The following is a 16,620-nucleotide window of genomic DNA, read 5'->3' as shown; positions in this document are numbered from 1 at the left end:
TCAAACTAAACGGGTAATTCAGACAGGAGAAAAAAAAACAAATGCTCTGTATAAGCTTTTTGAAAGCCATTAATAGTTTAAAAAAATAGGTGGTAATGAATGTTTTTAATTGCAAGCAGTTATGAGTATTTATTGAATACTGGCTTTCAGCATGGCTTCCTGTCCTTCTGTTTCTTTTAAAGAAATTTTTCTGTATAGAACTTGTGAAAGTCCTCAACTTAGGAACAGTGTCTGTAATTTTTTTTCTGAAAAAAAAAAAATTAAGACCTGATCAACAACATATAATTAGACATAAAAGCAGTTATGTACTGGATAATAGGGAGGGAGCTAACATAAGGAATTGTTAGGAGAGACAATTAGTAAGAAGTGTTATGAACTGAATATGTAAAATAAATAGTTTGGAAAAACTATTCAATAGAACTCATTTGCATCCTTTTGTCTGTAAAGAAAGAGCGCTTGGTAAATAAAAGGGGCAATAGAGGTCTAAAGATGAACAGAGTAAATATATCATATGCTCCTGTGGTGACAATCTGTTTAGACTTCAAGACTAATATCTTGATAAAGACTTTTCTCAGAGGAGTATATTCTTCCATAAAATAATACTTTTGCTGTCTAGAGTTCCCTGATGTTATCCCTAAGGGGCTTTATAAAAAGTCAGAAATACAGGTCAGTAGGATTCTGTGAACCAAAGTGGCAACTCAGGCATTCCTGAGTTCCTGTGCAATGTCTGGCATCATCAGGGACTCAGGGAGACCTTTTAGGAGTCATTCAGTATTCTGATTTAATCCTTTCTTGGGTTGTATGTCAAATGCCCATGTGTAAATGGCAGTTTTAAGTGAAAATCCTGTGTAATTTCCCTGCTTTGTTGGGTTTGAAGAAAGTGTTAAGAATGTGTCATTTAACTGCCTACTGCAATTTTAGCTTCTGAGCTTCTTTGTGTCTTCCATGTAGAGGTGGACAGGAAGAGTCTTTTGAACTGCAGAGTTTAACACATACCTCATTTCTGAACTTGTCCTACATTATGAAGACGGGTGTTTTTTCTAAGCTTGTCAGATGTATTTCCTCACATGAAATAGAAAATGAGCAGTTAAAGAGGTTTGGGTATGGAATGCCAAATTACATAAAACAGAAAAATCATACAATGAAATTCCAGCCAGCAACAATTGGCTGGACCTGAGTGGTACATTTTTGTGAAGATTTGTGTGTTTTTAAAAACCTAATTAACCATGTAATCGCATGCACTAATTATATTTCATAAGACTGGCTAGTCAAATAAAGATGGTTTTTATTAACCTTTATTATATCTGTAGAGAACCATCATGGGCACGAATCTTTATTTTTAAAATAAATGTGCTTCAGAGAAGCTAATTGTGAAATCATTTTCATCAATATACAGCTGAATATGTAGGGTTGTGTAGAATTTCTGGTTTGCTGTACCTGACTTGTGATTACTGGCTGTTTCATGAAATAAAACTGATGTGAAATGCACTTAAAAAAAAAAAAAAAAAATAATGCAGTTTGGTATGCATTTAAGGCATAGATTCAGTTATGTCCCAAACTTGTATGCATGTGAATAACTTTGGCTTGAAACTGAGAAAACGTGATCTGTGAGTAGCTCCAAAGCAGTCTCACCTTGGTGACACAAAATTTGGTATTGGGTCTGTTTACCCACTTACCTCCTCATCTGAGTGCTGCCAAGCCATCAGTGGCGTAAGAGAGGTGCAGTATCAGAGGGGAGAGGCTGGCACTCATAAGATGCCAGGTACCTCTTAAGAGGTTTAGTGCAGGGGCTTTGTCATTGCAGCTAGAAGCAAAAGTTACAAAATTTCTAAAGGAGGCTCAAGAGGTCTTAATTTCTAATTGTAACTTACATTGGAGAATTACGCATCCTTTCAAGGATAATTTCTAGTAGGACTGTGGTTTATTTCCCTCATGCTGTTACAATGAGAGCATTGTTGATCAGTCCTCCTGAGGCGGAATCAGCTTTTAAAATTTCTGGTCCATACAGAATTATTTTACAGAGTGATTGATCTTAACTTGCCAGCTTAACCTGAAAGGAGTTAACTTGAATACAGATAATGAAGATTTGAGTGAAATAGAAGCCTGTAAACAAGTAGATGTTTAGGCCCATTTCTGTTTTTAAAGATGTCTAAGCATGGAATTATCTCAGCAGAACCACTTCTGTGCTTCTTAGCAGTGGAATTGGAATTTGAATTTGTCCCTTCAGGGATGAAGTCAAACTGAGAAATAGGGAATTATTTGCTCTCCCCAAGAGAGACAGGAGTAGGCATCTAGTCCTTAACAGTAGACTAACCATCCAGAGTTGCCACTGTTTTTTTAATTTGTGGAATTGTGTGGACTTGATCTTTGGGGCCTTATATTCGGGGGATGCACTGAGATGTCAGCATATTCTGACGTGGGAGGAGGGTTCGCATTCTTTGTCTCTCTTCTCCCCCTCAACTAGCTGTCTGGGCCCTAATTACTCTCTTCTTGGGAGCATAGAGGAAAAGGAATTGCCATCTGTTACAAAACTACAATGTTATTGCCTTTTCATCTTCCTTATAACAAAGCATATGACAGTGTGGATGAAACTGAAAGAAGGGCAGAACAGAGAGAAAGAAACCTGTCAGTGTCTGTGTTTTGCTGTCTGCTTCTCTTCCAATTAAAAGCATTATTTAGATAATTAAATTGTGCCCATTGGCCTAATGTGCCATGCTGAGAATGTAAGACATTTTATCTTTTACAATAAATATATCTTCTTATCTATTAAAAAAAAAAATTGAAGTGTTACTACTGGTCATGGAAATGGTAACCTTAAAGCCCCACTTTAACTTCTGGGTTACAAAATTTAACTTTGTAGAAAAGAAACCACATGGGATATAATTTAAAGAGTATAAACTTTGTCTATCATTAAAACAATTTGGGGCTAAAAAATCCTTGAAACAGTCCTATTCTGATTTGCTTCCATTAATATCTTGTGGCTCGTAGTCGTATTGGAAATTCTTTAACTTTGCATGTCGAGCAACCATAACAACCTGAGTATGAACCAAGTAAACCGTTCTTGAAAATCCAGATTTTGAAGTACTAAGGAAGAGAAATTGAACATTCCTTCCTCTGTATTGAATATAATGCTGACAAAGAGGGCAGCAGTAGTATTCACTTGTTGGTTAATTGTAGGTTGAAAAAAAATTATTAAAAAAAAATAGTGTTATTCCTTTTCTACAGCTCAGTTGTGAGCTAACAGCATGTGGTGGCTTGTGTTTTTGTCAATGATCTTGAATTTGCTTGTTGTTTCAGAATACCTGACAGTGTTTTCCCAGATGATTGCATTCCATGATCCAGAGCTGAGTAACCACCTTAATGAAATTGGTTTTATTCCAGATGTAAGTGCTAAGCATTTTTATAAGTATTGTTCAAAGGAAGTAAAAAATGGAAAATGAGGGCAACTTGGAGAAGATGCCTTTCTAGATTATTTCAGTAGCAGTTTGACATAAGTGAAACTTTCTTATTAATGGACTTTTTTGAGTATGCTGATAAAATGATAAAGTTTTGATTGTTGTTTTACATACCTCAGTCCTTCCTGTTCCGTTAGCATGGTAAATAAAAAAAAGTACTAATTGTCAGTTATAACTTGAAGATTCATCTTAAAACATATAATTTTATGAAATGTAATTTTATTTATAAAGCATGGATTAATATATAGAAATTAATATGTCCATAAATAACTAAAAGCTAAATTTCTCCAAATGAGTTAAATGCCATTGGTTAACACAAAAGACACACAAATCTGCAAATAATATAGAAAAATGTGTGTGAATGATGGTTAATCTGTAGGTATGTCATACTTTGGAAGAGGCATAGCAGTCATTTGTTAGAATCTATCAGAAGCATTGGATGAGTGCATAACTTGTATTCAAGTTTTATGCTTTTCATTGGAAGAAGTCTGTAAGGTAGAAGAAAATGAAAACTGAGAACTCAGTCAAAATGTAATAGAGGGAGGGGTATGTTGGAAAAGGCAAAAGAAGGCTTTCTTTAAAAGGCTCGCTTTTTAGCTATCACTGCAAATAGTGAAGCTTTCCTCTTTTGTTTAGAGAGGTATATATAGTCCAGAAAGCCAAGATAACGCTATAAAAATGTTTGTCTATCTACTATAGCATGACTGAAGTTTGATTGATGTTTCTGAAAAATAGATGTAGGCAAGGCTATGGAGAGAACATTATTAATTGATATTGTCTATGTCATTAAGCTTGACATTTAGAAATTTGGTAATAACAAGAAGAGATGATGACTGAGAGGTCAAAATGGAAGATGGAAATTGAAGTCAAGTGATGCTGATGTAGAAATATAAAATTTATTAAGAAATTTATATGCATTTCTTCTGTAAGCAGTATAAAGCTTTATGCTTATTAGGAAATAATTTAAGTTGAAACAGCAAAGCTAAGCCTCTGAAAGTCATTTGTTGTACATATTCACTAGTTCTGGGGTGGATTTGTGTATGTCTTTGGGACTAACAGATACTCATTATCACTGTTTAGAAAGATTGTAATGGAAAAGCAGATACATGTTTTGATTTGTAGAGTTGGTTTTAATGTAATAATGTTGTTTATGAGTGATACAAATTTAAAAGATACTGTGGCATTAAAATGAGCAGAAGAAAAAGCCAGAGTATTGCATTATAAAGAGATGTTTGAGAAGACCACACGTATTGCTGATAGCCCATATCTGAACAGGATAGGTGGGAGGAAGATGAAGGAAAGGTGGGAAGAAGGGAGAACATTGATCTCTAGAAAGTCTAAGTATTTTGGGGGTTGAAGAGCATAGGTAGCAGCAAGGTTTAAGTTCCTGATGGAGAATCAGGTTTGCAGCATCACTATGTAAATGCACTTGATATTTGTTTGGAAAAGGCTGTGGATGACCAGAGCAATTCCTCTATGTATTTTGTCCAGGACAGTTCCAACTGAAGAAGCAGGGATGTAATTTTCCCTGACCATCTTACAGGTTCCTGTTTTTGCTATTAACCTACATGAGAGCTCTGTGGCAACCTCTCTTGGGTGTTAACTTGATCTTTCAGCAGCTCCTAGCGTCTTCTTGTACATTTAAAATTCTCCACTGAAAACCTCTAAGGTGCAAGTCAAATGGAATTGTTTAAAATCACATGTTTTTTTTATATTTTAGGGTTTGTGTTGTGCTAGCCAATGGACAATGCATAGTGAAATTTGGGAGTCAAATGTCTCTTAAGTGTTGAAGTCTAGAGATGATTAGGTAATGTACTAAGTAATTACAAAATAGAGGTGTATTAAAAAAAAACATATTAAAAAAAACAACTTTCATTAGATACATATGATAGTTCTAAAATTAACACTAGCCTCTGAAGAGAGGTTGTCCTTTCTAAATCATCTTTTTTTGTTTTTAACAAGTAAAAGTTGTTCTGCCTTTTAGATTAGTGAGAAGTGATTTTTTGTACCTGTAACAAGATAGCACAGGATCCATCAAGGTGAAGGATATGCACTGTAGTAATGAGACCTGAACTAGAGTTCCGTGCTTGAGTACTAATCCTATCAGAGTAAACCCTGATTAGTGTTTCATCATTGAAGGGCAGGCTCTGCTGCAGGAAAGATTGTGTTTCCTGGCACCCTTCTCATTTGCTTCAGGTCACGTAGCTCTCAGAATATTGAATATTGCTGAAGCTTGAATCGCTGATGCAGGGCTTGGATTAAGTACATTGCTGTGGCTATGTGATTTCCATGTAAATAGAGGGATATATATGGTGAATCTTACAGTTCTTTGCTCACTTTCCTGAAGTTTATAATTTCTCCTCTTTCTCCCCCCATATAATGCTTTAGAACTCATTCTATGTTTTACTGAATAATGCTAACATCAACAGCAGGCGATTTTGAACTGAAGGAAAACAAGGAAGTATGCTACATTACTAAAAGGGTAACTATAGCTATAAATTAATCTGAAGAGCTTTCAGCTGCAAATTATGGAAGCTAGACACAGCTGACAGATGGCCATGAATAGAGATGACAAAGTATGGATGCAGTTACTAATATCATTGTGCTGGAACTGCTGTCATAGGTAGATACCTTAGCTTGGTTTTGGCGATATGCAAGAGGTGTTAGTAATAGGTCTGCATCCGAGAATTAAAAATCCCACAATTGAAGTACTTTATCTCTGTTTGTTCTGTTACCCTTTTACCTGCTGGTGAATCCTGGGGAGAGATTTCTTGCTGGTGTATTTATTTTGTGAGGAAAGTGATTATTCTTCATATTTTGTTTGTGTAGCTGCATATAGGTGGGTAGATTCTCTTTGCATCCCCAATCATGAAAACATTTTTGCACCTTCCTGTAGCATTTAAAGTTCTGACTAATTGTCTAGGCACCATATAGGCTTGAGGCTAAGTATGTGTGTATGTATTTTGAAGACAGAACATAAAGGTGCAAGATGGGGGGTTTATAGAATAGACTACTGCAGTTGGAAGGGACCTGCGATGATAATATGGTGCAACTGCCTGACCAGTTCAGGGTCAACCAAGCTAAAGCATGTTAAGGGCATTGTCCAAATGCCTCTTAAATACTGACAGGCTTGGGGCATCAACTACCTTCCAAGGAAGCTGGTTCCAGTGTCTGACCACCTTCTCAGTAAAGGATTGCTTCTTAATGTTCAGTCTAAATGTCTTCTGGTGCAGCTTTGAACCATTCCTGTATGTCCTGTCACTGGATAAAAGGGAGAAGAGATCAACACCTTCATCTCCACTTCCCCACTTCAGGAAGCTGTAGAGGGCAAAAATGTTTTTTTCTTCACAAATGAAAATTGAAACAAAAAGCAGTAGCTGGGAGGCAGCCTTGTTAGGACAATTCCAGCTTATTGTTGGACAACATTGTTTCACACATACATCAATCAGGCAAAACAGAACACCAACAAACAAAAAACCCCAAACAAAATAAAACCAAAACCCCAAACCAACCCCAAACAAATAAACTGCAGCAACTTCATAGACAGAAAATTTTGTTCCTCCTAAAGCAAATGAGGTACTCACTGCTGGAGATAGAATGTTTGCCCAGTTGCCATTGATTGTGGTAATTCCTATATTCCTGTGTGACTTCAGCCTTGAGAAAGAAAGGCTCCAAGCCTTCCAGTATCGGAAGGGGACCTATAGGGATGCTGGGGAGGGACTCTTCATTAGGGACTGTAGTGACAGGACAAGGGGTAATGGGTTAAAACAGGGGAAGTTTAGATTGCATATAAGAAGGAAATTCTTTCCTGTTCGAGTGGTGAGGCACTGGAATAGGTTGCCCAGGGAGGCTGTGAATGCTCCATCCCTGGCAGTGTTCAAGACCAGGTTGGACGAGGCCTTGGGTGATATGATTTAGCGTGAGGTGTCCCTGCCCATTGCAGGGGGGTTGGAACTAGATGATCTTAAGGTCCTTTCCAATCCTAACGATTCTATGATTCTATGAAAAAGTCTTGAGCACTGAAAACAGTGTGAAATACTTGCCTTAGCATGTATTTGGTTTTTTTTAATCCATCTATAAATATTTTTAAGATGGTGAAGACTCAACAGTTTACCAGTTTAACATAACACACTGCACTGAATGACAGATTGTGAGAAGATTCTTCTACGAAAGACTGCAAGAATAATGATTACTCCTATTGTGTTTGTTATCTTTAAAACTGTTGGTATTTAACCTTGATCTCAGCTCTATAATTCTCTGAGGTGTAGGAGGTGAACTTTCTTAGAGATTTCTGAATTTTCTTAGTTTTTTGGGAAACTCAAGTGTTATATACATGCATAACAAACAAGAACTTGTGAAAAATGTTGGCGTTTTTGATGTTTTGAAAACTCAAACGTTCAGTTTTAAATAATTAATTTTCATTATCCTGCAGACAGGTACATAGCTTCACTGTAAGTGTCTTATAATGTTCATAAGGTACACTTGAATCATACGGGACAGACACTTAATTCTTACAGACTTTTCAGAGTACAAGAAGCTTGTTTGTGCCTTTTAATACTCTCTACCATCCCCAACAACAAACATTAACACTCATTTTCACCTTGCTATTTCTTCTGAAATATCTTTAGAATCAAAATCCCCTGAGCCTAGTTTTCTTTAAAACTACTGTCTTTGCAACTGGAATCTCAATCTGCTGTAGACACAAGTGTATAAAGCTCTCATCTTCTGGAGGAATGGTCAAATAATGAAAAAAAACAACAGACAGTAATAGCAGGGAATTAAGGAAATGCTCATAGAAAAACTTTCATCAAGATTTGAACCAGTATCTCTAAGATCTTTTAATGTCTAATGAGAGATGCACTCTTTTAAAAATATGCCCATCTAACTATGGACAAGTAAAACATTTTCACCCTGTTGAAGAGCAGTGAACTGCATCTCCAATCTCAGGTACTGATCAGAATTTGTTATAGCAGAGCACTCTTGGAAAGGAAGCTTTAGATAGGAATAATGAGGTAGGGAAAGATGGAGAAGGAAAGCAAGCCTAAGGACAAATGTAACTAAAAAAAACCCTGTGGATTTATTCAGATTGTTTGATTGGGAACTTGTGTTAGGGGACTGCTTATTTCTTCATGTATAAGAAATATCAAAAAAAGGAGCTTGAATTTTGCTAGCAAATCAAAATGATAAGTACGGCGCTGCTGATCTCAAGTTCACTCTAAAAAAATATTGAGTATTAGTTTTACAGGCTCTCAATGTGACTTATTCTCAGGCTGTTCCAGGAGTTAAAACGCTGCCTTGATTAAACATTAGGTATGTTTTCTAGCTACGAAGAGTTAAGTTTCAGTGAAACCCACAACCCCATTATGTTTCAGGGCTCAGTAGTGAGAGCTTGGAAACCTCTTTAGCAGCTGGTTAGTACGGAAGTACGGCCCGATGCTGTTCCAGCCGGTGATTGCTAGAGGGCAGCATTTACTAATAATATGTTAACAGTACAGTCATTTCACTAAGAGTTTGGTAGCTTACTCATTTAAGGACTTCAAGTCAGTGCAATTCTTTTTGTCTGTGTTTTTCAATTTGACTTGTATGGTGGAATAATACGACCAGTGTTGTGGCTTTTCTTTGCTTGCTTATTAATAATAATCATAACCTTTCCAGGTTTACCAAGACCTCCTTGTCTTAGAACATCAGGAAAATTAGATGGAAAAATCCCTTCAATAAAAAACTTGCCTGATACTTTATACTTAAATACTTTGACCTATATTTTCATGTAATCGTTGTTGAGTTTGTAATGATGGTTTAGAGCAAAGTGATGCTTTGCCTTGCGGTTACATCTTAATAATCTGCCTAATGTGAAAAATTTAGTGTATTTTCTTGTATATTTCTATGTAGATGCATACAAAATTAGAGGTGTTTGTGAAATTAGGAGAACGTGTGGATCTGGGTTAAACATATTAATCAAATGTATGAAAAGGAGGAAGTAATTGCTTTTAAATACCAGGGAAGTAATATAGTTCAAAATTACTTCTGCATAATATGTACCTCCGAGCAAAGAGGAGCCTCAGGCTTTTAGGAGTGCTTGATTTTATAGTGCATTGAAAGCAAGCAGGTAAACAGGTATTGGCTGATCATGACCGCTGTAGAAGGTATTTCAGGGAACAGGGTATGTTGTTATTGAGCAGAGAGCCATCTATTGAAGGCATACAAAGATATACTCAGTGAAATAGTATGAATGCATTAGAAGATGAAAATAGTAATATAAATATCACAATTTTTAGGGGTTTTAAGGGGGTTTGAACCCTTAAAACCAATTGGCTGATTGGAGGCCAAGCTTTGTTAAGGACTCTTGAATACTGAAAGTGGTGAACGGTCTGTTTTATGGACAGTGTGGTTCAGATATTATCAGATGCTCACATGAAGACATAGAAGTAAAACTTAGAGCTGTGCTAAAGAGCTTTTCAGCAAATGTGTGCATTGTTTAGCCAGTGCCATAATCCAGTTAAGGGCTTATGGAATAAGTAGTAATTTATTAACATAATATCAATTAGGCTTTCTAGTTCTCATTTGCTTGCTTCCAGGGAAAGCTTAATGGGAGACTAATTTGCACTTTATGAGCTAAAACGTAATATATTAAGCTTTATGTCTAACTGTAAATCTTCAGAAGTAGAAAACAGAGCACGTGAGCTATGCAACTGAGTAAAATTTAACAATGATCATCTTGCTCTTGTATCCCTAATTTGTGGTGACTTTCTGTGCCGTTCAGTGTTTCAGGAAAGTAGATTCTGTTGCCTTCAACTTGCTAAATAATTAATTGAAAATTAAGAAACTCTTCAGGTAACAAATACTTAGCTTTTCTAATGCATACTGAAATTTTCTCTATATGGTATTACCAGAATGAAAGTTGACAGAAACTAAAGGTTTTCTGTGGCCACTGCAGCAGCAGAAGTTCTAATAGTTGTATAAGTGCTGAAGCAGCCTCAAATCAGATGACACCTGCCTTTAAAGGTCACAGTAGAACAACATGAATACTTTAGGTTTTAGTAACTGGCACTATATGGTTCTGAGAATGAAACTGTTCTTACTGCTGTTCAATGCCAAGTATACGTTTTAATAAATAGCAACATAGGAGAAAAAGATAGATATGATTAATTTTTCTGTTGGAAATTGTGATTTGCACTTTTAGTTATTTATATAGAATCAAGGTTTTTTTTCCATACTCAAAAAGATATATTGAATCAACTTGGTTTATGCTTGTTATCACTTAACAGTATATATATATATATGTAAGGTGAGAACAGTGACAGTTTAATAGAGCAGGTTTCTGAGTTCTTTAAGACTTTGGGGATTATTTTTTGCAAACCTAAGCCTAGTGAGAGTGATGGTTGTTTTTGTTACTGTTTTCAGTACAGTATCACAAACTAGTAACTTGAAAGAAATGCAAATGGAAACTTGGGGGAGGAAAGATCATCTCTGAGGGGCTAAAAGTTGTGTGATAGTTGTTCTGCCACTCCTGTTATTTCCTATTTTAGATACATTTATGCCAAGTTAGGCAATTTTTAATGTAGTAGATAATTGTCACAGATAACTTCAACTCTTAAAACATTTTTTTGTTCTCTTTCCTCATCACCACCTTCTTCAGCTTTATGCTATTCCTTGGTTTCTTACAATGTTTACACGTGAGTATGCACCCTTTTTCTTTGATTAAAAGTTCTTAAATTTCTTCAGCATAATTTTTCTCACACTTTCAGCTAACATCCTCCTAATTGCTGGGGTGTGTCTATCATTTAGTAGGTCACTTTTAATTTGCAAGGATGTGTGTTGTGGTGTAGTTTGAGTCTCAACAGTGCCTCACATACTTTTTGCCCTGATTTTACAATAATTATTTTCTTTGCTTTTTTCTTTTTTTTGAAGAAGAAGAATTTTATTAAGTTTGACCTGGATTATTTTACACATGCAGGATTTAGGGAGTGTGCAGAGGAAGCTGTTATCTACTGGAAAAAAAAAGATACAGTTAAAAAAAACAAAAAAACACACAACAAACCTCACCAGCTTCCCCTGCCCTTACCCAAATAATGTAAGAAAGAGAGTAACTTTGTTTTTAAAGATCAATGAAACAAGGGGTTTTTTCATTGTCATTTTACTAGCACTAGTTTACTGTGATATTTGCACATGTATGTTAGGAACTAAAAGAGCTTTCTAATTTGGTGAGCTTTTAATGAAGGACAAAGTTAATACAGCAGGTCTAGAAAGCAATTAAAAACCTTTCCTCAAAGATCTCTGTGATTTTTTTTTTTTTTTTTAATGTCATGTCAACATTGACAGACTTTGAATTAAAAAAAAAAATTGGCAGCTCTGAAAAGAGCTGATGGATTATTTCTGTGATGAAATATCAAAGAATTTAATGTGAGATTCTTGACGGCAGTTTCTAAAGATCCTGACTGTAAAGCACTGGTTCTTGCAGTTGTCCATTCTTTAATAAGAGCTTTCATAAGAATCACTACCTTTGGAAAACCAAGGAGATGGTTTCCTTAGCAATGAATTGCCATAGAATGTTAGGACTGTTTTGCTGGAAGATGACTTATTTTAGGAGAGCCAGCTTCAGCTTTGTATGTAAGATGTTGCTACATTTTACAGGCCTTTCTCCTTGTCTTTCCTTTATTCTGCAAATTTTTGCTGTGCTTTGCTCATTTTCTTGTCAAGTTTTAAGTGGTTGAGCTTATTGGTTAACTCATTAATGAATTCATACTGTTGGAAAAACTGATATGCGTGTCCTAATGCATAACTGTACTGTGCCAAAAGAGAAATAAATTGGCTAACTTTGTGTGTGTTTGAAATATGAAAACCTGCACATTTCTAAATATTTAATAATGAAGATACTGATGATTTCCAGAATAATCAAACTGCATATGAAGATAAACCTGTTTCTGAACAGTTTGAGTCCTTTTTGCTGCCAAATAAAAAACCCTAAAATGGGAGAGGAAAAATTATATAGACTGTGTGTGTATATGGTTTTAATATCTTATATGCCTATAGCTTCTTTTTTTTTCTTTTTTTTATTGTGCTTGTTCATCATGCAGATGTCTTTCCTTTGCACAAAATTTTTCACTTGTGGGATACGTTACTGCTTGGAAATTCCTCTTTCCCGTTCTGTATTGGAGTTGCAATACTTCAGCAGCTGAGGGATCGTCTTCTGGCTAATGGATTCAATGAATGCATTCTTCTTTTTTCAGACTTGCCAGGTACAGAAAAAATACTACTTCTCTCTTCCTCTGTCCTCCCCAGTGTGTTGCTGAAGAAAGTATGTGCTTGTATGTGAATATATACTACAAATCATGTATGTATGTGGAAATCATGGTAGATTTAGGCCACTCACTGTCAGAATATGTAGGTCTTAACTACAGCTTGATGAAATCGGAAGTCTTTTTGCTATATCAGTAAGAATTGGGTGAGCTTGTTATTATTTCCAGGGGTAGGTTGGTATACTGACATGTGAAATCTAGAACAATATTGAATAATTCCTAAGCAACTGTTTGTAGATATGCTATATATAGAAACAATCCAGTTGATAGGGATTTCTTAGTGGAAAAAGAAATAAAAATCAGTGTTGTTGTGAACTGAGCAGTGCTTTTCCACTTTGATGCCGGTACTAGCCTGTTTTACTTTCAAAAATGATTAAACTTTTGCTGTGGATACAATTAATGTAAAAGTATTAGAGAAAGCAGTATGGAAGCCGTTGGAATTGCTCTGTGTTAAAACAGTTTCCATTTGGAATATGAAGCTTTCAGAAGAAACCTAAAAGAAACCCCAAACCTCAATGAGAGAATGAAGTTTGGAAGAGCATTTAAGTTTGAAAGGTCTTAAGTGTGGCAGTCTCCACAACTGCAGAGTTTACAGAGGTTAGCAGTAGTCTAGGATATGGCAGCAAGCAGGCTGAAGCTAAGTGCATAGTTGCGTAAATCAGTCTGTCAAGAGTTCAGTGAGTTGTCAGGGTTGAAGCTCTGCAATTTCTCTAAATATTATTGTCGCAAATTCTGTCTCCCACTGTATACCCTTGACCACATGTCCAGATTTCAAAATTTTGCTTTTCTGCTGCCTTTCAGTTCAGTGTGTAACAATGCAATTGCTGCTGTATTTTTCAATATATAAGAAATTGATTAGGCCATTCCTTATGGTGTGGGATTTTTCAGTTTCAGTCTATATGCTTAGTCGTTTCAAATGCTCTTATTAAATTTAACTGGATATTTTCAGATGGTCCAAAAGGTGAGAGCTAAACTGTAAGATTGTCTCTCTCCTCCTTTCCTACCCCCCATCTATTAGCTGCATGTCTTAGTTAAATATAGATTCATTAATATTTAACTTAGTTTCTTGCCTAAGGTAGTTTCTCCCTATTTTTCTTTTTTCCTTGAGTGGTTCTAAATCATATATTCCAATTTATCTTGAACCTGCTGATTTACTGACAATTGAAGTACTTTATGCTGAGGTCATGTGTAAGAATATATTGGTTCTCATAATATATGACTGTTTATAAAATAATTCAATTGCTAAAATCTGTAGGGTTATAATGTACATGCTTTCTGTTGATTATGACAGCTTTGCTGATACTCTGGTAGGAAATGTTTTGGTAGAATGGTGTTTCTGAAAAGAAATTTCTGAAAAGATTTATTTATTGTAAATTTGGTGATGTCTGCAGTATTTTTGGATGTCAACAGTAGCACAGTTGAATATTGTGAGATTAATCCAAAGCATATCATAAACCAACTAGTAAGGGAAAAAAGAATCAGGATGGAATACAATCCTAGTATGACTTAAAAGATAAATGTTATTCAACTAGCTGAGATTTCTGGAATCAGTAACTTCTTTTAACATACAATCATGATAGCTTGTGCCTTCTCTTTCTGACCTGAGTCTTATTTCCGGTTAAGGAGTATTGACTTTTTGTCACGTATGTCTTCCAAATGGGACTTCTGTTATTTTGGTTAAAATAAATGGTGTGCCATGTCTGAGAATTTTTCTGAAAGCAATTTATGAACAACCTTCACCTGAAACTGGGTCACCCTGAGGAAGAGATTATGTTCTTCAAAACATCTGTGATAATTTCAATCTAAAATCAATTGTTGCTCAATCTGAAACTCCTGTGGTTTTTAAGCTTTCTGTGCACTGGAACAGCTTATCTCAGGCTGCCAGTGAAAGTGACTTGCTTTCCAGACTGATAAGGCTATTCTACTGCAGTCATGCAACTTTGTGGAACACTTTAGTTTACTGTAGTTATTTCTAAAAAAGTATATTTAAAAAGTAAAAAAAATAAACCAACCAACCAACCAAACAAAAACACACCAAAACAAAACAAACCCAAGAAGCCTGGTTTATTTCCATTTCACTGAAAACACATGTAACACAGTTTCAATTACTGTTTAAAAAAGTTAATGATGTGAAGAAAAAGGACACAGTGCCATTATTGATTACTTAAATAGAATTAGATTGTTTAGGAAATTGCCACACTAAGGTGGTTGTTTTATTCTCTTTTATTTGTTCTTTCATAGGAATTTTTTCTCTTGTGTCTGAGGAGCTTTGTTATGTATAAATTTGATTTAAACATATCAATACCAGATATTTAGGAGTTACTATTTGAGACAAAACCAAGCCTGGAGTCGTTGCTAATTCTTTATGTGTAGTTTTGTGATTTGGTAAACTTTATCTTATTCAGGTGATGCAAGAGAGCAGTTGCAGCATGCATTACCTTTGGTTTTCTGTTATCTGATACATATCAGGAGAATGTGGCAGGAAAACGAGGATGATAAAACTGCACTACTATGATGTGGTTCCTGAAGTACCAGCAACAGACTCAGGACTCTGCTTTCAGACAAATACTGACTTGTACTAAGCCAATTTGGATAGTTTTCATCTTGTGTATTAGCGAGTCTTCAACCCAGAAGACTCTTTCATGCATTGAGGGCCAGCTATATAGGTAGCTTTACTTTAAAACTTGCAGGTTTTCTTATAGCTTAGTCTTTAGCATCTTGCTCAAACTTTGTGGATAATGTACATTATGCCACTCAAAAATTATGATTACTGATTACTGTAGCTGGATTTGATTACTAAGTTCCTTAGCCTCTGTACAAGTAGTACAGAGTCACCAGCACCTTTTGTTAGGAAACAAACCCAGGAAGGACGCATCTGGATGTGTGTAGCTCTTTGCAAACAGTTGAAGGATCCCATAGACCACCTCACTCTCACCTGGAATATGATGCCACATAGGGCCTGGTTGATAGATCTTCCTTTAGAGATCTATGCCAATACCATCACTGACATACAGAGATTATTTATGGACTACAGAAGGCATAGGGCAACTAACAAAAAGATGGGGATGGATGCTATTAGAGAATAGGGAAACACTAACCCTAGAAGTGAGATAAAACATAGTTTCAAATAAGCCTTTTAGGTTAGTTCACATAATAAGCTGATCTTTTGTAAATTTAGAACGCAAGGGAGGTTCGTTCTTTTGACACTGCTCGCCTTAGAAAGGTGTAGTTTTGCTGACTCTAGGCTAGTCAGTGCTTACAAAGAAAGAACCTTGGCCTTGGATGAGAAGTGCAGAAGTGCAGAAAGTCTAGCTGTGGAAAAGCAATCCAGTGCAATGGAGATCTACAGTAAAATGCTTGAAGTGGAAAACATAGGATTCTATTTTGTAGGACACAGGCATGTAACTTTAAGATGTGACATGTAGTCAAGGAGCTAGGTATTGCCAAACCACAAAAATAAATGATTCTCCAAGGAACAGAGTTCCTCTAATGTGGAAGAAATAATTTTATCTGTTGCCACTATAGTGACATGCCAAAATGTTGAGTCCCATGATGATGGAAACCAAATAAATAATTAGAAGGATTACATCCACCTCAGAAATGGACTAAAGATTAAAAACTAGTATAATTCTACACTAAGATTGTATGGTGCAGTTTTGAATGATACGTTTGTGCTGACAGCAGCAGAATTGGGCACACATCAGAGGACTCTATTTTAGATACTTGTCTGACCCTAGACTGCTACCATTTTTCTTTCTGTTGTTTTTCTTCCTGAAAATCCTTTGTCTGCCCACGTCTGTGATTCATACACTTTTATTGTGCCAGGATTTCTGGTGGTTCAGCATATAGTTAATTACGATTTGGTAGGA

The 16,620-nt window shown here is 35.8% G+C and overlaps 1 protein-coding gene across 1 annotated transcript in view; it reads left to right on the top strand.

Annotated features, from left to right (window-relative positions):
* Window positions 1-16,620, top strand: part of TBCK (TBC1 domain containing kinase) — a 93,220-nt gene that overhangs the window by 41,167 nt on the left and 35,433 nt on the right. Inside the window, exons 19-21 of the mRNA XM_061478275.1 lie at window positions 3,298-3,383; window positions 11,092-11,128; window positions 12,530-12,691. Of these exons, the coding sequence (XP_061334259.1) occupies window positions 3,298-3,383; window positions 11,092-11,128; window positions 12,530-12,691 (285 nt within the window). The remainder of the gene's footprint in view (window positions 1-3,297; window positions 3,384-11,091; window positions 11,129-12,529; window positions 12,692-16,620) is intronic.

The sequence above is a fragment of the Pezoporus flaviventris genome, unplaced genomic scaffold (assembly GCF_033815535.1).
Source record: "Pezoporus flaviventris isolate CSIRO_AGI_PZ_B2104156 unplaced genomic scaffold, CSIRO_AGI_Pfla_v1 ptg000002l, whole genome shotgun sequence".
NCBI lineage: Eukaryota > Metazoa > Chordata > Aves > Psittaciformes > Psittacidae > Pezoporus > Pezoporus flaviventris.
Note: the sequence above shows the minus strand (reverse complement) of the source record. Positions and strands in the feature narration are given on the sequence as shown.